The 22,455-nt window shown below is 45.8% G+C and overlaps 1 protein-coding gene across 2 annotated transcripts in view; it reads right to left on the bottom strand.

Moving 5' to 3' along the window:
* Positions 1-1,040: 1,040 nt before the first annotated feature.
* IQCA1 (IQ motif containing with AAA domain 1) overlaps positions 1,041-22,455 on the bottom strand; it is a 146,466-nt gene continuing 125,051 nt past the window's right edge. For both annotated transcript variants that reach the window (XM_013048473.2, XM_004777557.3), the window contains 3 exons: positions 13,236-13,413; positions 6,944-7,182; positions 1,041-1,633 (listed from right to left, as the gene is read on the bottom strand). In XM_013048473.2, the coding sequence (XP_012903927.1) occupies positions 1,505-1,633; positions 6,944-7,182; positions 13,236-13,413 (546 nt within the window). In that variant the 3' untranslated portion in view covers positions 1,041-1,504. The remainder of the gene's footprint in view (positions 1,634-6,943; positions 7,183-13,235; positions 13,414-22,455) is intronic.

The following is a 22,455-nucleotide window of genomic DNA, read 5'->3' as shown; positions in this document are numbered from 1 at the left end:
TATGAATGCAGACTCAGGAGACTGCCTTATGGTGTATACAAAGCAATCCCCAACACACAGACCTGTGGCTGTCTCTGTCCTAATCTGGGCCTGTCTCCCATGCAGACACCAACTGTGGCAGGGGGGACGTGCTGGGGACCAGAAGACTCCCAGAAATACAGGGCACTGAAGAGGTAACCTACTAGGAACCAGGAAAAACTTAGAGAGATAGCTTGGTCTTTAGAGAAGGAGATTTTCCAAGTTTCTATGCTATGACCAAAACTTTCAGATAGGGTATTCCTAAATTCCAGATGAAATTCAGTTAAAGTCTAGGGCAACTAGGTGCTGTAGTCTCTGAGTCTTGGTTTCAGCTCAGGTCATGATCTCAAGGTCGTGGGATCAGCCCCATGTCAGGCTCTGAGCTCAGTGTGGAGTCTGCTTGAGATTCTCCCTCTCCCCCTCTCCCTGCTTGTGCCAACTTGCTTTCTCTCTAAAATGAATAAATACATCTTTAAATAAATTAAATTTCAAATAAATGCAGTCTGCTTCTTCTGCCGGCATTCCCACTGCAACTTAGAAACAGGTTACTTACCATCTTCCACCAAACAAACTTTCATCTTCATATAAAATTTAAATTTATCTTTTGACCATTATTTTTCTGTTCTTTAGTTTTGTTCTTATTTAACGTTTCTTGCTTCTTCATTCAGGCTTCCTCATTTCCACATCTACCCTATGTTTATGTAGTACTTTTCCTCTAGCCATTGGCCTGCTCATGTTCCTGCACTTCTCAAGAGCACCAGTCTGGGAGGGAGGATGATTTTAGTCCCGCTGTCCCATATGTCCACTGTGTGACCCTGGACTTAGGTTCCTCCATCTTCAAAGTCAGTCATTCATTACGCCCAGTGTGGAGCCAACCATGGGGCTTGAACTCACAAACCTGAGGTCAGAACCTGAACTGAGATCAAGTGTTGGATGCTCAACTGACAAGGCCACCCAGGTGCCCCTAAACTCACCAATTTTAAACATCTTTTTTGGCTCCAACAACCAAATTACTGAGTCAGTTCAAAGACAACAGTTTTTATTCCATTATACGAAATAGATTAATAGAGCAAAGAATTAATGTATTAAAATATGTGTAAGATCATACACAGTATATATGGATTAATAAAAAGCCGGAGTGCTGGTGACAGACTCAAATTACTTATAGTTGTCAAATTAGAGTATTTTCTAACTATCATATTGTAAATTTGTCAACTAGTACTGATGAAGTGGAAAGACTGTGTGTAGAGTGGATTTCGATTACACACAAATTTCACACAAACTGAGAAACAAGAGCTCTAGAAACAATTGTGATGGACATCACACTTGGTGTGCAGCCTCCTACAGACGTGAGTGAACGCAGGGGCAGATGAGCTCGGGGCATCGGCCAGGGTCTTCTTCAGACAGGCAATGGTGAGCCTTCTCCCCGGCAGGTCAGGTCCACCTCCATCCCTGAGACACTCAAGGATGGTTCCTCAGAAGGGCATTACTTTTTCTTCTTCTCCTTTTTTCCCTTCTTCTCCTTCTTTTTCCCTTTGTCCTTTTCTTTTTCAGTGTTCCCTCCCATTAGTGCCAAAGCTCGCTTTTTACCCATGGGGGTTTTGGCATACCAGTCCTGAAACAGAACAGATGTTTAGGAAAATATCAAAATGGCACATATTCAGGAGAAAGAAAGGAAAAGTGAACTGGGCAAAAATTGGAAGGTGAGACAAACCATGAGAGACTGTGGATACTGAGAAACAAACTGAGTGTTTTGGAGGGGAGGGGGGGTGGGGAATTAGGTGAGATTGGTGGTGGGTATTAAGGAGGGCATGTATTGCATGGAGCACTGGGTGTGGTGCATAAACAATGAATCTTGGAACACTGAAAAAATAAAATTTTAAAAAATGGCATGCATTCACTGGAATATTCTTAAAAATAAAGAAAAGCTTGCTAAGAAGGAAGGGGCAAGCAGCCATCAAACTTTGGACATTTAATGTATATTTAACACAAATTCTTTTTTCAGGGAGTTTTCCAACCCGTATTTTGACACAACTTGAAATTTCCACCTCAAGGAGTTAACAGTTTGAGAGAATCACAGTCCACATCTAATGAGCAGGTTCTTCCTTTCAACATTACCTGTCTTTCTGGGGATCCTATTCTGTCCTGAGGGCATGGGCTTTCTTGGTAATGTGAATGACCCTCTGTGGTTCACACGTGGGCATCAGAAGTTGGATTGGTGGCCAAGTGGGAGCCATGGGAGGCCACACAAACACTGGGAGGGGGACTTTTGAAAACATGGCAGAAATACTGGAGCTGATATACCAACAGAGCACCTCGTGGTTCCAACTGGCCCTGTGAATGCATTTTCCTCAACCTTCACTTTTCATTTGAAAGCTGAGAAACATTTTAGTTTATAAACTTTATAGTAGTAAAATATTTCACTGAATGACTGCACTACAAGTTGTTTATCAATTCTCCTATTAATGGACATATAGGCCATTTCCAACTTTTTGTTAGGAATTTGTATGTATCTCCTTGTATACTTAGAGGAAACTTCTCTATGACATATACATAGAAATGGAATTCCTGGGGGTGGGGTAGGACATGAGCTTCTTCAGGTTTTTTTTTTTTAAGATTTTATTTATTTATTTGACAGACAGAGATCACAAGTAGTCAGAGAGGCAGGCAGAGAGAGAGGGAGAAGCAGGCTCCCTGCTGAGCAGAGAGCCCAAAGTGGGGCTCAATCCCAGGATGCTAGGATCATGACCTGAGTGGAAGGCAGAGGCTTTAGCCCACTGAGCCACCCAGTTGCCCTGAGCTTCTTTAGTTTTACTGGTATTTCTAAATTGCTCTGAGTGGAAGGCTAGCTCAGTCTTTTTAAGTCTTAAAGTGTCTTTATTGTCTCCTGTCTCTTGGGTGCTAGTTTAGCTGGGGATAAATGTTAGGCACACAGTTACTGTTCCTCAGCACCTTGCAGAAATGATTGTGTTGTCTTCTGGAACAGATCTCTGTCAAAAAACTGCAGGACCTCCCCATTGTTTCTTTGTAGGCCATCTGGCATGTTTGAAGACTAGCTTGTTATCTTATTCAAAGATTCACAGTAATATATGTTTGTGTGGATTTTTAAAATTTTTTTCTGCTGGTCACTTAAAGTTCATTTTTAATCTAAGAACGCATGTCTTTAATTCAAGAAAATTTTCAGCAAATCTTTCTTCAAATAATTGCTCCTTTGACATTTCTTTTATTATTTTCTTCTAGAGCTTCCATAAGTTAGGTGTCAATGTCTTCAAAGGTTCTTAATTGCAGTTTATGGATTTTATCTTTTTGGTTTTTCTGTACTGTCTCCAGAGGGAGTATCCTCCAGTCCATAAATTTGCTCTTTGACAATGCCTAGTCTAGAGTTCATACTGCTTTTATTTTTGCTATTTCAAATTATTGTATTTTTTATTTCTAAGCTTTCTTTTGTGATTTTTCCCATAATTATTTCTTCTTATTCCATTTCTGGAATGGAATGTTTCAACACTTAGTGTACATCTCTATTGGAAAGGACACCTTCATTTATTTCTTCCAACATCTGAATGAATTATATTAATTTAAACATCTTTGTCAGGCTGTACTAGGCACTCGATTTCCTAACATGTTTTGGAGTTTTTATTTTCAGGTTCCTTTTGAGTAGGAGGCTCTGTTTTTTTCTTTATCTTTCTCATTATTTGTCTGTCCCTTGGTACTGCTTCAACAGTCCTCTAAAGCCAGATGCAGAAGCACATCTTGTAGTGATGCTTTGAAGTTAATGCTCCTTGGTGATGTTGACATACCACAGAACTATTCACAACAGCAGCAGGTATTGCCTCTTCATCCTCTATGGCCCTAATCTCTTTCTTGTTTCCTAGTCTTGACTTTTCTCTATGCTGCAGGCCAGGCACATGGTTGTCCCAGTGTTTGGGATTTATCTTTGTTTCTGGCACTTGGGGATTATTCTCATCTTTCTTTTCCCTTTGGCTCTGTTTTCAATGTAAGATGATGAACTCCTAATTTATTGAGACACAGTATAAAATATGGGTAATAAAATTGCCTTAGGAGGATGGCTTGAATTTCAGCTCTGTTCGCTTTTAGCTGTGTGACTAGGAGAAGTCACTTTGCCTCCCACTGTTTTTCCTGCTGTAGCAAATTACCAACGTAAAAAAAAACCCCAAAACCATTCATTGTTCTTTGGTCCTGAAGTTTGAAAGTCCAAAATGGATATCACTGGGCTAAAATCTTGGTGTCTGCATGCTGTCATCCTTTCTGGAACTCCAGAGGACAATCCACTCCCTCATCTTTTACACTTTCCTGAGACCACCAGCTCTCCTGGCTTGTGGCCCCTCCACCTTCAAGCTAGCAACACGGGGCTACTTGGGGTACAAATGGGTCCTTCCCATGTTGCTAACTTTCTGGTTCTCTCTTCTGATTCCCTCTTCTACTTTTTATCGTTATGTTGGACTCACCAGTATAAATAAGGATAATCTATTTTAGGTTCAGTGGATTAACACATTTACTCCATCTGTAACCTTAACTCCTTTTGCCATGTGACCAAACATATTTATAGATTCTAGGGACTGGGATGTAGACATCATTGGAGGGCCATTATTCTGCCTGCCATACCTGTCTCTGTTTCCATTTGTAAAATGGAAGATTATAAGGTCTAAATGAGTTACAACAGCACCTGGCAGAGAAGTAGTCAATAAGTATTAGCTAACATCATTATGATTTTTACCATCATTATCCTTAAATATTTTCTCCATCATGTCCATGAAGCAGGGTACTATGTATTTGGAGAATCTGCAAGATCCTAGTCTGCACATTGTCAGAAGCACAGTTAGGTCCAATTTCTCAGAGAAGAAATGATTGGAATGAGCACAAGCAACTTCAGCCACAGTATCACATTATTCACCAGCATCAAGTGTCAGCCCATCTATCCATCTGCTCTATAAATTTGCCACTAAAAATGTTTATTGAACATCTATTTGGGGCCGAGTGCTGTACCAAGCTCCTCAGCTACATAAGAAGCAGAAATTGATGGGGGAGGGGACTGGCAGTGATGGTGGAAAAATGATTTAGTTTGCTTAAAAAAAAAAAAAAAGAATAAAGTAATCAAATAGGCCAAGAATGGAAGTGAGAAGCATGTGTGTTCTCATCTCAGATTATACCATGGTAGCATTTCCTTCTCTTGAATAGTGTGATCAGTTAGTTACTGGACCTCCAGTACCTAGAACAGAAAAACTTACACAAATCACTTCGGAAAGTTAAAAACCCAGCTAAGAGAAAGCATGGGTTTTACTACCCCAAACCCAGCTCCTCAGAATGAGTAGGAAAATGATTATTTTACAAAAGAAAAAAAAAATAGGAAAAGAATAGGTTATATAACAAGAAGAGGGTAAATATTTGCAATTAATTCTAACAAGGCTTAAATAGTTAACAAGAACATTAATTCAAATCCTTGGCAAAAACTCCAGCTTGGAGTTGGAAATATTTCTTTGCTGTTTTCCTAGACCCTTTTAAGCAAAACTATAGCTGATGGTCCATATCTGGCCTGCTGGCTGTTTTTGCAAATAAAGTTTTATCAGAACACAGCCATGCCCATTCATTTACATACTGCGTATGAATGCTTTTGTACTATGATACAACATTGAATAGTTGTAACAGAGACTGCAGAGCTCTCAAAGCAGAAAATATTTGCTCTCTGGCCCTTTGTAGAAAAGTTTGTCAGTTCTTATGCTAATTTTTGTGGGAGATCAGTATTGTGACTCTTTTCCAACTTGTACTGAAACATCAGCAGCAAAGCAGGAGGGAAACATGGTTTTTAGAGTTGGTGGAAAGTGATATATTGCAGCGGGAAATTTTCCTAATCTTAAGCAGGCTTCCAGATGCACAAGGCTTAGATGAGAATTCTGATACTTTTCCTGATGATTGCATGGCCAATGTTGTGGTGGGTATAATTGCATGGATATAATTTTCCTCTTGTTTTCTCAGTTGGACAAGGAAACTGCCTCCAGGTCCAGAAAGTGAACACCGTCGTATTCATTTTGATTAAAAGGAGTGTGAGGTGTGCCTGTTGGCCTGGGCATCTAGGTTTTCATGGTGATTTGCTTGAATAAGGCACATAGCTTTCTGCAACTTCTTTTCCTCCTGTAAAAGAGGGATTTGGAAGAGCTGGTTCTCAGTTTCCTCTAGATCTAAAAAATTCTCTGAACATCACAGATTATAATAAAAAAATTAGAAAATCAAATTTTGGTGAGTCCTCTTGTGATTCCCTATTGCAAATGCACTGAAAAATGAAGCATGCCACAGCAAATCTGGGACAAAACCATCATGGGCTTGAAATGCACTATTTAGAGAATGGTTTTCTTTCTGCACAACTTGTTCCATGACATGAAATATGAAGTAAAATCCAGTGACCCAAGGGGAAGGTGTGCATACATGTATGTATGGTGTGTGTGTGTGTGTGTGTGTGTGTGTATGTGTGTGCTTGTGTGTGTGTTTGAATCCAGTGGTTTCAAAACTACTATTTATTTATTTTAAATATTTTATTTATTTATTTGACAGACAGAGATCACAAGTAGGCAGAGAGGCAGGCAGAGGGTTGGGGGAAGCAGGCTTCCTGCTGAGCAGAGAGCCCGATGTGGGGCTCGATCCCAGGACTCTGGGATCATGACCTGAGTTGAAGGCAGAGGTTTAACCCACTGAGCCACCCAGGCACCCCTCAAAACTACTATTTAATTCTGCAGTTTCCTAAATCTTGGAAGACATGTTTTACCAGCAAGGCTGGCACGAATTTGTGATATAAAATTTCAGGTTTCCAAAATTCATTGTATATGACAAATTCATGAAATTCAGGAACCAGAGGGAGGAGGTTATGTGACAAGTGTCTGTGGCGAAGAACTGACCACATAGGTGTTCTGTGTACCTTAAAGCTCTCCTCTTCTTCCTGGTACACGGGACTCATGCTGGTTAGCATTGCGATAAACTCTGCTGCCATGAGTGGTTTGTAATTTTGCTGCCGGATTCTGCGGTCTGTGAGCACGCCTTTAACCACCTCGACTATGTGTCCCTGGGTGAAACCGTCGGTGATCTTTGCCAGGCAACTTATATTCAAGGCATTGGTAATGATGCCTCCGTTGCGTTGAATGATCTGTTTCCACAAAACTGTTGCATCCAAGATGGTGGAAAAGACACAGAGAACAAGGGTCACCACAGGGAAAGCAATATTGTCTCATTCTTGGTACAAAGCTGCAGGTCATCAAGAAAGCAATGTGCAGGGGGAATACTCCAGTTTAATTGTAATTCAAATGATCAGAAAGCCACAGAACTGAACACTTTTTTCCCTCTGAATGATTTCAACCCTAAGACCTGCATATTGTTGGCCCTGAGGTCCTAGACCCACAAAACAAGAAAAAAAAATGAAACCACATTCAATATAGTTTTAGTGTGGTATCTTCAGAGATGTTCAAAATCTTTCAAGATTGGAAATTCAGATAGGGTACATATGGGATCTCTGCAAAGTTCTCAAATACTCTGCAAAATTATATTTTGCAAATTATTTTTGAGTAGGACTTTGACCTTTTTTTAAACTTGTAAATATTTTGTGCATTATTTTTATATGTGGGATTGGAATTCAGATTCTAATTTCCATTCATCATCACTGGGCTCAGTTCCCTTCAGGTGCCATTTGACCCTTATTCTCCCCTTGCCCCCCAGTAATTGTAAATAGGCAGCGGTCTACTGAAATCCCATGGGTGGGTGCTCAGTGGTTCTCCGGGTTAGTGGGACCTGGGATGACAGAGAGATTTCTCTTAGAACACAGGGATGTTGTGAAAATGAATTTTGGAATTACTGAACTTAAGAGAGAGAACGGACTCTCACACAGCATTTGTAATAATATTAAACTCAGGGAATTGCAGGCATTGCACAGAGAGGGAAGTACGTGAGAGTCACAGTGGCTTGTTTCATTGTATCTAGACAGTAAGAAAGGTGAGACTTTGCCAAGGCCGCCTGTCTCCTAGCTGTTCTCAGTGCTGGAGTGCTGGGAGGATCTGGTCAAATGTTTCTCAAGCATTTTGACCTTCTTCGAGGGATATTTGAAACAGTTTTTTTTTTTTTTAAATGACCATTACTATATAATCTGGCACTGTTGAATTTGTTAAATGACTAGCTCATCCAAATACATTGATCCACAAATACTTGATAAAATGAAAAGGAATAGGATGACCTCCATGTGTCTATGAGCCACATCACAGAGTGAGATTTTGGGTCATGAGTCATTTTAACAATCCACCTCCACCAGAGTGATGGGGGTGGTGGTCCTTGGCCTTGTGGTGAGCCGAGTTGCTGGCAGGCATATTACTCTGGGCCATACTATGTCTATGTGTAAGGTTATGTATCAAGGGCCACGTGGGCCACCAAACGGACACATCTAACCCCCCACATCTACTCTGTTACTTTCTTGGTGGGTGTGTTTGAGCTTGAATTCCTCTTAGGGTTCCCTATAAAATGTGAGTAGAAAGATCTGTTCCTCAGGCTGCTGTGACAAATAAATACAAGAAGGCAGAGAAAGGGATCGGAAGAGCATTGACCTAGCATACGGCGGGCAGCTTACTTTCTTGTAGCTGTGTCACTGTTGTTCTTGTAAATTATCATTAGTAATTCCATTTTGTATCAAATTTCCCAATTCTCATTAAAGCATAAATACAGAACATGTCTAAGAATATATCTGTACAGCCTAGACATAACTGAGGTTGAATCAGAAATTAGAAAATATAATCCATGGGAAAAATAAGAAAAATGACCAGGCAGCATTATCCCTTGGGATCTAATGTGCCCCAGCCCAGACTTATAACCCTGAAAAACAGTATGTCCAGGTCTGCATGGTGACTCTGGAAGCTGAGAAGAGAGCATGCTTAATGCTGAAGCACAGGGCACAGTTCCCCCAGCTGAGGACCCAATTATTTTCCCAGGCTGGGAACTCTGAGAGCTTCTGACCTGGGCATCCAGGCAAACTTCTTCCCAATGGTGTGGACGTGAACCAGTGGGTAAGCAAACAGGAAGGGTGAGGGCTCCCAGAAACCAATACCCAGCTCCCATTCCTGCCTCTCTGCTAAGCTGCAACAGTCACAGCCACCCAGCCTCCCAACACAAGAGGTCTCTCTGTAAGTAAAGATTCTTTAGAAGCAGAGCAAAAAACTATAATTACTCTGGTTTAGCAAGTATGTGGGAACACACTGTTGATTCTTTAAAATGTATGGTACTTGATGCTTAAGTGGAGTTTTGGCCAAGGGTCCTCATAATACACACATCATTGATTTCCCCCCGAAGCTCACCGTTTGTTAATGGAGGCGCAGTAAGGGAAAACGTGGAAGTGGCCACCGCTACAGGGGGGCTGGGCCACTTGCCCACAGTCTCCTCAAGATCCAGAGAATGAGGAAGAGAATCACTTTGACTTCTCGTATGATGAACTAGACTTCCTTTAAAAGAACAGCTTCTACTGCTTCTAAAAATCCACCCGCGGTGGGGTTAGGATGGGGGTGAGGAGCAGAGTGAGTCACAGCCTGGGGTGGGGACCGTGGATGTGGGAAGCCCACAGTGAGCTCTGGAGCACAAGCTGCCCAGTCTTTGCCCGGCAGGGCAGGTGGAGAGGACGAGAGAGAGCACAGCAGAATAGGGGCTGGCTGTGAGGGTGTTGGGGGTGGTGGGATCGGTGAATGGAGTGTGGTAAAGGGAGCGGAGGGGCTCCAGACCAAGTGCACAGACTCCTCACCTCTTCAGACTGATCTGCATTCTCTTTCCCTTCTTTAGACTGAAAAGAACCTGGTCTTTGAATCTCCTTTTCTGCTTTTGATGTTCCAAATGGATTCTGTCCTGGCTCCCAACTGTGTTCTTGAGATGACGTAGTATCTTAAAATTCATTTGTTATTTGTGATTTTACAAAAGCCCAGGAAGTGATAATAGGATTTGGACGAGCTTCTGGCCTCTGAAGACCAGAATTCTAGAAAAATCGGAAGATGTGGACTGAACTCATCCGACCAGACACTGGGTCTGGGGTGGAGGTCTATGATAAATTGGGTTATTAGTGAAACAGACCCCCAGGAAGAGAGGCGAGAGCAGGAAGCATTAGGAATGTGGGGAGAGGAGGCCCAGAGGGACTTCTGGGGACTAGACGAGGCATTAATCAACCTTGCGGGTGGATTTTCTTTGCAGACATTTTGAAGGAAACAGCTTGATTTGGGGAAAGAAGGTAGATATTGAATTCTATTTGGTAAACCTTAAGGATTGTGCTTCCTCGTTCTGACCCACCCTTTCCTTCTCAGCTGTTACTCCCCCACCCTGCCTGGAGGGATTTGAGACGCGGGAAGGTGAATGTTCCCCAACACCTCCCTCACTCTGCTGCTGGTAGATAGATGGCCAGGCAGAGGCCCAGGTTATGGATTTGCAGCCCATGCTTTATGGGCTGGAAGAGACCATTTTTGATCACGGCAAAGACAGGAACAGTCTTTCTTTAAGACGGATGTCCTAGCCACCGTGGCTATGAAAACTTCAAAGGTCACTGGAGGAAATGCCGGACAGCAGCATTGTGACGTCAGCAAGAATGGCGACCTGAACAAATCAGCCACCATGGAAGACATATGTGAGAAGCCTGTGGTGTAGTGGGCAGAGCCTTGGGCCCAAGCAAACCCCTGCCTGCAGGTTTATCATCTGCCCGCGGGTGAGGGGATGCTTTCTCCTTCCTCCCCTGTGATGCTGCCACAGGGAGATTCAGGTTGGAATCTGTAATATGATCTGTGTCCTTACGGATGCCTGTCATTTTAGCAAAACAACACAACTGTCCTTGTTATGCAACAATAGCTTAATTTTTAAAGGGCCTGTGGTTTTGTCAAATAATAGAAACTATTCAATCCAAAGTCAAGAATAATGCTCTGTTCCCCCCAAATTAATAACACCATAACTTATTCCATTAAAAGAGCTCAAAATACATATCTACCACAAAAAACCCCAAACAAAATCAAACCCTGGGATCCTGAGAGGAAATCTACCAACAGAAATGAGAGAGAGAAAGCCGGGAGAGGGGGATGCTCTGTGTGGACTCCAGGAGGAGAGGGGGATGGCTGGCATCCACTGAGCTCCGTGCCGAGCCTTTCCTTGGTGGGACTGCACAGCCCTGCTGCCTTGAACTCCAGTGAGGCCATGGGAGTCATTCTGGCCAAGGCAACAGGAGTGAAACAACAGTTGGCCCTTCTGGGTCTTGCCCCTGAAACCTCCTGTGAGGCAGATACTCTCTCCTGTCTTCTTTCTTTTCCTTTGATGCTGGCTGATTACAAAGGACCTAGTGGATGTCCCAGAGGCTCCAGGGGATGAAGAAGCCACTAGAATGAAGGAGGAATAATTGAGAATGACGTCCTCCTGTACTTTGTGTATGACATGGATTTGTGAAGCCAGGATCACAGCTTATCAAGAGAGAAAGGAGCTTGTACAACACATGGAGTGGCTGGTGGTTCTCTAGCAGATAACATGGGCCAGGAGCTTAAGATGAAGCAGAAAGGGTTTTGGGGGTGCTGTTGTGACTGGAGAAGGCTGCCTAGAAACCGAGTCTGACCTGGTCATTTTCATTATCTTATTCATGTTAACTGCTACCATAGGCTGACTCACCTCCATCCCTACTCCACCGGGGGCACCTTCTTGTCCATACCACACTGCTGCCCCCACTGCTGCCCATGCGACCACCTTCCTGTTCCCTGGCACCAGGCTGCCACCACCATCACTGCCCTTTGCCACACTGAATCCACCATCACTGTCTCTATACCAAATCTGCCATCACCACCACAAGAGGTAAAGATGACCCCTCCCTGAGCTGCCCTGTAGTATTCAGACCCTTGTTTGGTCCATTGCCCTTGAATCTGGGCTGGCCTGGGACTTGCTCTTGACCCATGGGGTTTGGTGAAAGGGATTTTGTGTGATGTCTGAGGCTGGGTCACAGGAATCTCTCCAGCTTCTGCCTGAACCTTTTGAAACGTTTGCTCTCAGGATGCTCTCTTGTGAGACCCAACCGCTGTGCAGGGCAAAGCCACATGGAGAGACCAGGTGTAGGCTGTCTGGCTGTGAGTCCCAGCTGAGCATCTAGCATCAACTCCAGTTGTGGGTGTGAATAACCACGTATGTCCGGCCCTGTTGAGTCTTCAGATGAAGCCCAAACAGACCCCTGACAGCAACATCCTAAGGAACATGAAGGAGAACTTGCCAGTTGAGTCTGTGAGCCCTCTGAACCATGGGGTGGAATAATCAGTTGTTTGAAGCCACTGAGGTGGTTTGCTTGACAGACACAGGTAATAGAAACCACTCCTGCAACACGGTGGCCACTCATGGCCCGGTCACACTCTCCTTCTCTATAACCATGGCTGCCATCTTGGCTTCTTCCCTGTGCAGCACCCCTGGGCTCTCCAGGGGGCCGGTATGACGCTGAGTGTTCTGCTGCCAACCTCACATAAGGGTCATGACAGCCCTGGGGACTAAGGGGTCCTCTGTACGGAGCAAGCAGTGGAGGCTCAGAAGGTCCACTGAGCTGTCCAGGTTGTCCCGCCATCCCGGGCAGAGCCTGGATTCAGAATTATGTCTCCTTAGGGCTCATACCTTGTGGCTCTCTACGGCTTCATTGCACCACCTCCAAAATCACTTTTTTAGTGACAGTTCCACTTAAAAATACATTTCAAAAGAAGGAGATTTTGAATGGTCTGTTCAAGGGGCAAAAACTCCAGAGGCACGTTGTTACTGTTCATGGTTATTTTAAGTAAGACAACGCGCTCCTGGATGAATACTTTGAGACTGGGAAACTAAAACGAATCATCCTGTGGAAAGAGAGGTGCTCTCTGAGGGAGACACCATCACCGTGGGTCCAAGGCACCTGTCGCAAGAAAAATCGGCACCCGCAGCCTGCAACTCTCGTCACCTTCAGGGCCCCAAATAGTAATCCCTGTCCAGTTTCCTTCTGTCCTGGGTAACAGGACAGACACTGTTTGCTCTCACGACCTGATTGTTCATATTTATGGCCCAGGTTCTGCCCCTGTCCCGGAGCCCCCTCCAGCACACGGGCTCTTCCTCCACCACTGTCCGGTCAGGGCTGTGTTCCTGGGGATCTCGCGCTGGTGCCACATGCCTGACACCGCCCGGCCCACCCTCCACCACCCCACACGGGAAAGGGCTGGGGTACTTGCCGAATCTTGAAGCATAGTCTGGTCTGGGAACCAAAATAATTTTTTGGTAAACTTTGCAAAAAGATTGAAGTTCAGCATCAAAAGGGCGCTGTGTCGTCCCCACAATCAGAATCCTGTCGTCCGGTTTCAGAAGTCTCAGGATTTTTGGAAGCTGTTTTTTGAGGCGTTTAGGTTCCATCTGGGAGAAAGAGGGGGAAGGGGAACATGAGCTCACATGCAGAAAAAAAAATTCAGGACGGAAGAACACTTACTCTCGGAATGCTCCGGGGCACGCATTTGTCCGAGTGAACCTCAAAGCCCGGACAGGCATGATTCTCAGAGTTCATCCTGGTCTGGGTGGTTCCAATTGCAGTCCCTTCCTTTCCTCCACCGCCAGCATTCGGATTTGGAAAAGGGGAAGGAAGAAGGAAGCACCTGACTGATCTTTTTAGCACCTTGGCCCTCGGAATGGGAAGCTGGGCAGGTTTCCCAGTGGAAGGAAGCTGGCTAGAGTGAGGGGCTCGGCCGTGGCAATCTGCGTTCCTCTGAACCATTCTGAGGGTGACCCCAAAGCTGCCTTTGCTGCCAGCCCTGACTGCGAGCCTCCGAAGGTCTGGATCTCCTGTCTGGAAAGCACCTGCTTACAAAAGAGTGTGATGCTTCTGTCTCTGAAGCAGTTTGGAAAGAGTTTGAACCTGTATTATTTTAGTAAAGTCTCAACACTAACGAGGGAGAGGAGCAAGATGCGAGGGACCCCAGGGAGGATGAGTTCCAGGCCATGGGGGTCAGATTTGGCCAGGTTGCCATGGCGACGCACCAGCTTTCAATTAGCCGCATGAGGAGGAAGTGTGGGGAGGAGGAGGACGGTTGGTGTGATGGAGAGAGCCTCTGCAGAGGAGCCCCGAGCAGACTCGGCTGTTTTTGGTCCCACTTGGCTTGGGGGTGATTGAGCCAATTAGAATCTGAGTGTTGAGCAGGAGTGACAGAAGCCAGTGCATGGCTTTCCCAGAGCACAGAAGGCCTGATCTTGCTGTGACCACCCTGCAGGGACTGGCCCCTGTTGCCCAGTCCGGGTTTCCCTGTGTGTCCCTGCACAGCCCAGCCCAGGGACAGCCCTGCAGGCAGGAAGGGCCTGTGACCCTGGGGGAGAGCAGGTGTTTGATAAGACCTGCGCTCAGGAATAACAGTGAATGGTAGTGTATTGGGGCCATAGTTGGTGGGTGCAGTGACAGTGCTGGGGACAGTTTGCAGGGTCCCTGAGACAGGGATGCTCACTTGCTGTGATACCCTGTTCCATGGGAGGCCCTGAGCAGAGCTGGGAGTCACAGCTGGGCCCACCAACTGTCCTGCACAGTGGAGGGGGGAGTCAGGTGTGACTGAGCACTCAGGAGGTCAGGGGCACCCCAGGGGAGCTGCACAGCCCTGGGGTGACTGTTCCTCATCATTAGACTGTTGGCTGTGCCTGCTTGTAGTGGTGGTTGGCATTCTTCTTTTTCCTTCCTTTTGACCAGTAAGAAGGCCCCATTCCACATCTGGATTGAGAAGGTGCAGGAGGGAGGTCAGGTGGGAAAGAACAGGCGCCTGGAGCTTGCAGGGATGTTAGGAGGAGAGCCTGATGGGAAGCTGCAGAAACATGGGGAGGTCTGGCCCCGGCAGACCTGGGGACTTCTGTTGGTGTCCAAGGACCAGGTAGGAAGCTAGACCTCTCCGATGTCGACCACGCACTTGCCACTTCTTATGTCCAGGCTGTTTATGCGACTTCCAGCTTAATAATCCTAGTAAATAGGAGCTGGCGAGGGCCTACTGGGTTCCAGGTACTTCTCTCTCCACAACATGGACTTCCCACTGAGTCCTCAGGACCTCCCCCAGAGGGAACAGTCCTCCCCTCACTCAGACATGAAAACCTTGGGCCCAGAGAGGCTGAGTGATGTCTCCAGTCCCAGAGTAGATGAGCAAGATGACTCCCAGACTCATGCTCCTCCTTCTGCTTTGCTGGGGTCCCCTCCCTCTCAGAGGGGATTGCCAGGGACTTGCGTGTCCCCCACCTCCCCACCCCCATTCCTCTTCCTGGGTCAGGGCCTCTCTCAGTGGAGGGTTACAAAGGAGAAATAAAGTATGTGTTTATTATTATTGTAGTGTGTTATGTCATATTTTCTTATTAGATATATATTATTATGATGTATCCATATCAGCTTTATTGAGGTAGAATTCACATACTATATGATTCATCTATTTAAACTGTATAATTTGAGTGTTTTTTTTTTAGTATATTCAGAGTTGTGCAAACGTTGCCACAGTCCATTTTAGAATATTTTCATCATTCCCAAAAGACCGCCCTGTAGCAGTCACTGAAAGCTTCCACCCTAACCCCTTCCTCCAGACTGAGGCAGCCAGTTCTTCACCCTGTGTCTTTACAGATTTGTATATTCTGGATATTTCAGAGAAATGAGATCACCCGGTATATGGTGTGCGTGCATGTCTGTGGCTTCCTTCACTTTGTGTAGTATCTTCGGGATTCTCCCATATTGTGGCAGCATTCATTACTTGCTGCGTGACAGCCATTGTCCAGATAGGCCATATTTTATGCATCCCACCATCAGTTGTTGGGTGTCTGGGTTGTTTCTACCTTTGGGCTCTTGTGAATCATGCTGCTATGAACATTTTACTTGGGCTCAGACACACAGGAATTGAGTTGCTAGATCATATAGTTATTTTATGTTTAACCTTTTGAGGAGATGTCAGACTTCTTTCCTAAGTGGCTGAGGTTTACATCTCCCTACATCCTATGAACACTTGTTATTATGTGTTCTTCTGTTCTCTTTCTTTTCCCTTTTTAAAAAAATTTAACTACCCTTACAGATGTAAAGGGGTATCTCATTGGGATTTCAATTTGTGTCTTTCTGATGGCTGATGACGTTGAGCATCTTTTCATGCGTTTATCAGCCATTTCTTGACTTCTTCAACTCTTTTGTCCACTTTTTAAAAAATCGGGTCATTTGTCTTTTTATTATTGAGTTGTAAGAGTTCTTTATATGTTCTAGACACAAGTACCTTGTCAGATCAATGATTTTCAAGTACTTTCTTCCATGCTGTGGGTCGCCTTTCCACTTTCTTGATGATGTCCATTACAGCAAAAAATGTTTTTAGCTTTGATGAGATGTAACTTTTTTTCTTCTGTTGTTCATATTTTCAGTGTCATATCTAAGGTATCATTGCTTTAAGGTCACAGAGATTTATGCTTCTATATTCTTCTACAGGTTTTAGAGTTTTAGCTCTTCCTTGTAGGTCTTCGATGCATTAGGGTTTGATTTTTGAATATTGTGTGAGGTAGGGATCCAACTTTATTCTTTTGCACATGGCTATGGAATTGTCCCAGCACCATTTCTTGAAAAACTATACTCCCTCCATTGAATTGTCTTGGCACCTTGTTCAAAAAGTCAATTGATTGTAAATATAAGGGTTTATTTTTGGACTCTGAATTCTATCCTGCTGATCTATATGTCTCTTCTAATGTCAGCACCACACTGTCCTGCTTGGTACAGCTTTGTGGTAAGTTTTGACACTGGGAAGTGTCAGCACTCCAACTCTGTTCTTCAAGATTGTTTTGGCTTTTGAAGGTCCCTTGAATTTCCATATGGATTTTAGGATCAGCTTGTCAATTTCTTCCCGTAAGTCAGATGGCACTGTGATGGGAATTGCACTGAATGTGCAGGTCAGTTTGGGAATTCTTGCTGTTTAACAATATTAAGGTTTTCAGTCCATGAAATTGATATATCTTTCCATTTATCTAGCTTTTAACTTTTTCAACGTTTATGTAGTTTTCAGGGTTGAAATCTTGTACTTCCTTTGTTAAATTTATTCCTAATATTTTATTTTTTGATGTTATTATAAATTATTTCTTAATTTTAATTTTTGATTTTTCATTGCACATGTATAGAAATAAGTTGCTTTTTGTGTATGGATCTTGTGTCTTGCAAACTTGCTGAACTTGTTTATTAGTCCTAATGGTTTTTAGTGGATTCCTTAAGATTTTCTATATATAAGGTCATGCCATCTACAAATAGAAATAGTTTTACCTCTTCTTTTCTAATGTGGATACCTTTTATTTCATTTTTCCCCCTAATTGCCCAGGTGAGACCCTCCAATATAATACTGGGGAGAAAAGGTTATGTTAAGGGAAAAGCATACAGTCTTTTGCCATTCAATATGATGTTAGCTGTGGATTTTTTGTAGTTGCCCTTTATCGGGTGGAGGAAGTTCTTTTTTTTTCCCTATGTCATTGATTTTCTATTATGAAGGGTTGCTGGATTTTGTCAAGTGCTTTTTCTGCACATATTGAGATGATATGGTTTTTGTCTTTTCTTCCAATGATATAATAGTATATTACATTAATTGATTTTTGGATGTTAAACCGAGGGTAAATCCCACTTGGTCATGGTGTATAATCCTTTTTTTATGTTGTTGGATTCAGTTTAGAGGAGACTTTTTATAATGTAAAACATAGCAGAGAAAGAGAGGAATTTTTCCAGCAAAATAAATCCTGGAGGCTGGGCCTGAGGCCAGACCACCAGGCATCTTCCTATCATCTCCGCCTGCACCCACAGGAATCCAGAGCCTGCTCCAGCCCCACCAGGAGGAAGCAATGGCCCTGCATGATTCTACCCAGGAGAACAGAAGAGCTTAAAAGGGGAAAGCACAAGAGAGGGATGATGGAATGAGACTTCCTGGAATCCTAGAAGTGGACAGCTCTGACAATGAGAATCAGGATCTGCTCATGAAGGGGCTGCTCCTTAATCCCCACGCCAGGTCTCTGCAGAAACCTGCCATCACTCAGACCCAGCCTCTGGGCTGTCCTGAGACAGGGAGGGGTGTTTGCTGGGGTTAACTTTGATGCTGAACTTAACTTGGGGGCCAGGCTATGTGCAAACTCCCTCCCCTCTCCACTAAATGCAAACAAAGAAACAAACACCCAAGGAAGAAACTCCATAATAATAGGCAGATGATACGGCAAATAGTTAAATGCACAGCTTTTGATTCAGACATATTTGGTTACAGTCTTGTCTCTGCTCTTAACAGCTGTGTGACCTTGAGCAGATGACTCAACTTCTCTGAGCCTTAGTCCCTAAATCTGAGAAATGGGGTAGTCACAGTGCCCATCTTATTGGGGTGTTGTGAGGATTGCATGGCCTAATGTGTCTGTCTGATGAAGTGCTTATTAAGGGATAATTGTGTCTTATTCTGAAATACGCGTGTGGGTGAAACCAATGCCTAGTCTTCTCTACTGAAGAGTAAGGTGTTTAAAGGACAGAGACAGAAAAACTGGAGGCTTTGCAATTTGGAGGAAACTAGCAATTTGCCAACAGAGTGCACAATGACTGCGTAAAAAGTTCCCATCAGTTTCTGTTATATTAAATGATAATTTTTCATTTACCTAGTTCTGAGAAACTGCCTTTGGGCCCCATATTGCTGAAGAAAGCCCTCTGCTGAGATTCTGGAAGAAGAGACCTCATGAGAATATCTATACCTGTGCCAGGAAATAATCCACTGCACATCTATGAGGCTCGGCGAGTTTGGTGATATTCAGGGTTCATTTTACCAGTGCGAATCCAAAGCCCTCTTATGAAGCATGATTATTTTAACCCCCTGAGCCACCCAGGCACCCCTGAAGCATGGTTGTTTTAAATAAAACCAACCTTTTGAAAATGCAAAAGCAGCAGCAGTCATGAGGGAGGCGGGTTTGGGCAGGCTTTGTAGACTCCATGGGCGGTTTCCCATGGATGCTTGGACCTGAGCCTCAGGGGAGAACACTGGGCTGGGGATGGGGTGGGGCTGTCATTGGTTTGGGGGTGATTTTTCAAGCCATGAGATGGTGCCCAAGAAAGACAAGGTGAGAGAAATAGGCCAGGGGCCTGGGATGGAAACTTGAGGAGACAGAAGACACAGAAGGAGGAGACACAGAAAAAAGTGTTGGTGGGGTATTAGGAAGCCAGGGTTGTGGAAGTTAAGGGAAGACAGAGTTTTACAAAATGGTGAAATTCAACCACCTCAAACATGGCAAAAAGAGCAATGGAACCGAAGTGTTTGTTGGCAAAATGGATGTCCAAGAAAAACTTTCAGAGAGCAGTTTCTATGGAGTTGGAAAGCAAAAAACAGATAGTGATGGGTTGAGGGGTGAGTGGGGATGTGAGAACAGACTGGTCTTTTAAGAAGCTTGATGGAGAATAAAGCAGGTGGCAGGGGTGACAGGGATGTGCCAGGTGCACATGGCAGCTGCCCAAAGGCTGGTGGAAGGAGAACAGACCTCAGGGCCCCCATGAAGCTGGAGACTGGACCTCAGGGCCCCAATGAAGCTGGAGACTGGACCTCAGGGCCCCAATGAAGCTGGAGACTGCACTTCGTGTGGTGAGAGACTTGCTTGTGTGGTCTGAGCCCATCCCCAGCAGTTTGGTTGCCATGGTGATGGTGGGGCTGGCTGCCTGTTCGGAGGCAGAGGATCTTGCTACATGCACATCCGGAAATGGCAGGGACCCCTGAACTTCATTAGCCTGTTTCCGATAACAAATGTTGATCCTGGGCTGCAGCGGAGTGACACCCTTGCTGACAGTGCCGTGTAGTCCCATTCAGAGGGGGTGCAAATGAAAGGCGAGTCCATTTAATCAGCACTCCCCTGCACCCGGGCCACCCCTGTTCCAGTTCAGAGGCCTGTCCATTATGCACGAGACCCTGGCGCCTATCCATCACACCAGCCAAAGTCCCCACAGTCACCTGGCAACATCCACGGCCACGGCCTCTATGTCCGGTCCTGCCAGCCCCCGCATGGCCACAATCCCATGGGCAGTTTCAAATTATTGCTTAGCATCCACACGGCAATTTCCATTTGCCGTTCTGTAGTCCGCTCCCCAAAACCCCACTGCAGCCGGCTCTAACAAAGCACGAGCTTCCCTCGCGGAGGCCTACCGTGATGTCAGGAAGGCTCCTGCTAGATGGGGGACGAAGGGTAATGGTGCGGAAAATGCAGCTGCAGCCTGTCTGGTCTCATTCTTTACTGCCTTCCCCTCGTCCACAAACAACTGCCTGGCAGTGTGAGCTGCACCCAGTGGAGAGGAGGACTCTGCTCGCAGGAGGAGGAGAAGAGAAGGGGGCTGCTCGTGGTGGGGAGGGAGGGACATGCTGGGAGCTCAGACCTTCGAGAAAGTCTAGAGGTGAAGGACCTTCTGGGCTGTTGAGGACAACGGGGGAGGACGAGGGTGTGGGCAGGAGTGCTGGAACTCTGGAGCAGGGTACCTGGTCTCTAAGACCAGAGGACCCCACAGGCAGTTTTCAGGCTGTGGTCTGGAGTGGCCTGTGGGCTGGGGAGATGTGGAGAATGGACCTGGGTGTCCACATGGTAGGCGGAAACATTAGGGAGGGGAGAATGCCTGGCACTCAGTGGCATCCCAGCTGGGAGCACTGTCCAGACGGGGAGAAAGGCCTGTCCTTTGCGTTCAGACAAACGTGTTTCTGGGTGCCAGCACTATCCCCAATCTGCTGTGGCTCCGTTGGAGACCTTTGTCCTCTTATGTAAAACAGGAGAAGACCGCTTCCTTCCCAGCGTTGCTGGAAGCCTCCCTGACATAGGAGTTGTGCCCCTGGGAACCTCTTCTTCTTGTTCACAGCTGTCCTAGGTGTTGGGCCTGCGGTCCCTGCCCCAGAGAGCTCAGCTTCCCAGGCTGCGCCAGGCTCAGTAGCCATCGTGCCCAGGCTGGGCTTCTTCCTTGCTTTGCTGCTCAAAACGGGGTGCTCCTCATACATTTCATGACCTTGGGAGACTTAATCCAAATGTTGAGGCATCAAGGGGGCAGTGAGTCACTGTGGTGAGCGAGACTTTTTTTTCAAGGGGAGATTCTGGAATGCCTCTGATCCAGGTGGCAGTCTCTAGCGGGCTGTCTGTTGTAGTTTTTGTTGGTGGGCTTGGCAGCCTCCTGATTTCTTTGCAGGTGGACTTCCTTCTCTATGCCTCAGTATCTTTGGGATCGTGGAGCCTTTGGGACAAAGGATGGACCATGGCAGAAGGAAGGCTGTAGGCTTTGCCCAGGGGTAGTTGAGTAAGCAATGAGAAGCTGGTTGTGATGTCTCCTGGGTTCCTGTCACCTGTGGATGCCCTTGGCTTTTGGTGGCCAGCTTCAGAAGGCAGCTGGACAATGCTCCAACAGCTCCAGCCCTGGTGACTGGGGGACTTGGTAAGAGCCTAAGTCAGAGGCTGGGTGTGGGGACAGAGAGCTGAAGTGGCCCAGGCCTGGCCCCATCTCTCCAGGAAGGAAGCAGGGGCCGCCTGAGGGGCAGGTCCAGGACTTAGAGGTGAGTGGGGATACCTGCTCCCATGTAGAGCTGGAGGACGCACACAGTGATTCCCACCCCACCACCCCCGCTGCCATGCTCTCCTGCCAGATGGGGTATTCATGCCTCCTACAGCTCTGTCTGCACCTGGGATGGCTCAGGACATTTGGGAACCCAAGGACCACTTCAGTTTGTTGCCTGTCAGGTGTCCTAGGAATTACCTAGGGGTGTGATTCATGCCCCTCAGCACCGTTAATTCCCTTGAGGGATGGCAGACTGTTGCAATGCAGAGCTGGAGAGAATAAAGGTCCGACTGGTCCCCTGCAAAGACTCTGGCACCAAAGGCCTTCATTTCTTACTGGAATAACATTAGCCCGTGGCTATGTTTGTGGGAATCAGAGCTTGGGCTGAGTCTCCTGAGATCAGCAACAGTGGGGCTGGTTTAGGTGGGAGGCCTGGAGACACCCTGCTTGTCTCTCCTTTGCCGGCATCCTGCCCTGCAACAGGGCTCCCTCTGTGGGAGATGTCTGCTGACCCTGAGGCATTTCATTTCCCACCATCAGCCCTTCCCTTAGGGCTCCTCTGGCTCTCTTACAAATGAGCATTTTGGATTCATCTTGGTCCCCACAGACTCCGGGGTGCAGACGAGCAGCCAGAGCCTGTGGGCAGGCATGGCAGAGAATGGGGGGGGAGTTCTGAGCTGGAGGCTGTGCTCTCTGGAAACCGTTAATTAAGTCATTAAGGAAGTGGATGCTCAGAGAGGTTAAGTTACTTGCTCAGACACACAGTCAGCTCAGGTGAACAACACAGAGAGCCCGGAAACCACGTCTCCTACTCCCCAGGCAAGGTTTCTGATGATGTTGGGTGTGGGGCACGTTGTATTATACACGCCCGGGAGGTCTCTTTGTCTCTTTAGATTTCTGAT

This window comes from Mustela putorius, unplaced genomic scaffold (assembly GCF_011764305.1).
Source record: "Mustela putorius furo isolate JIRA1106 unplaced genomic scaffold, ASM1176430v1.1 tig00003869_pilon_pilon_pilon, whole genome shotgun sequence".
In the NCBI taxonomy this organism is placed as follows: domain Eukaryota; kingdom Metazoa; phylum Chordata; class Mammalia; order Carnivora; family Mustelidae; genus Mustela; species Mustela putorius.
The sequence above is the reverse complement of the archived record's forward strand: the minus strand, read 5'-3'. Positions and strand labels throughout refer to the sequence as shown.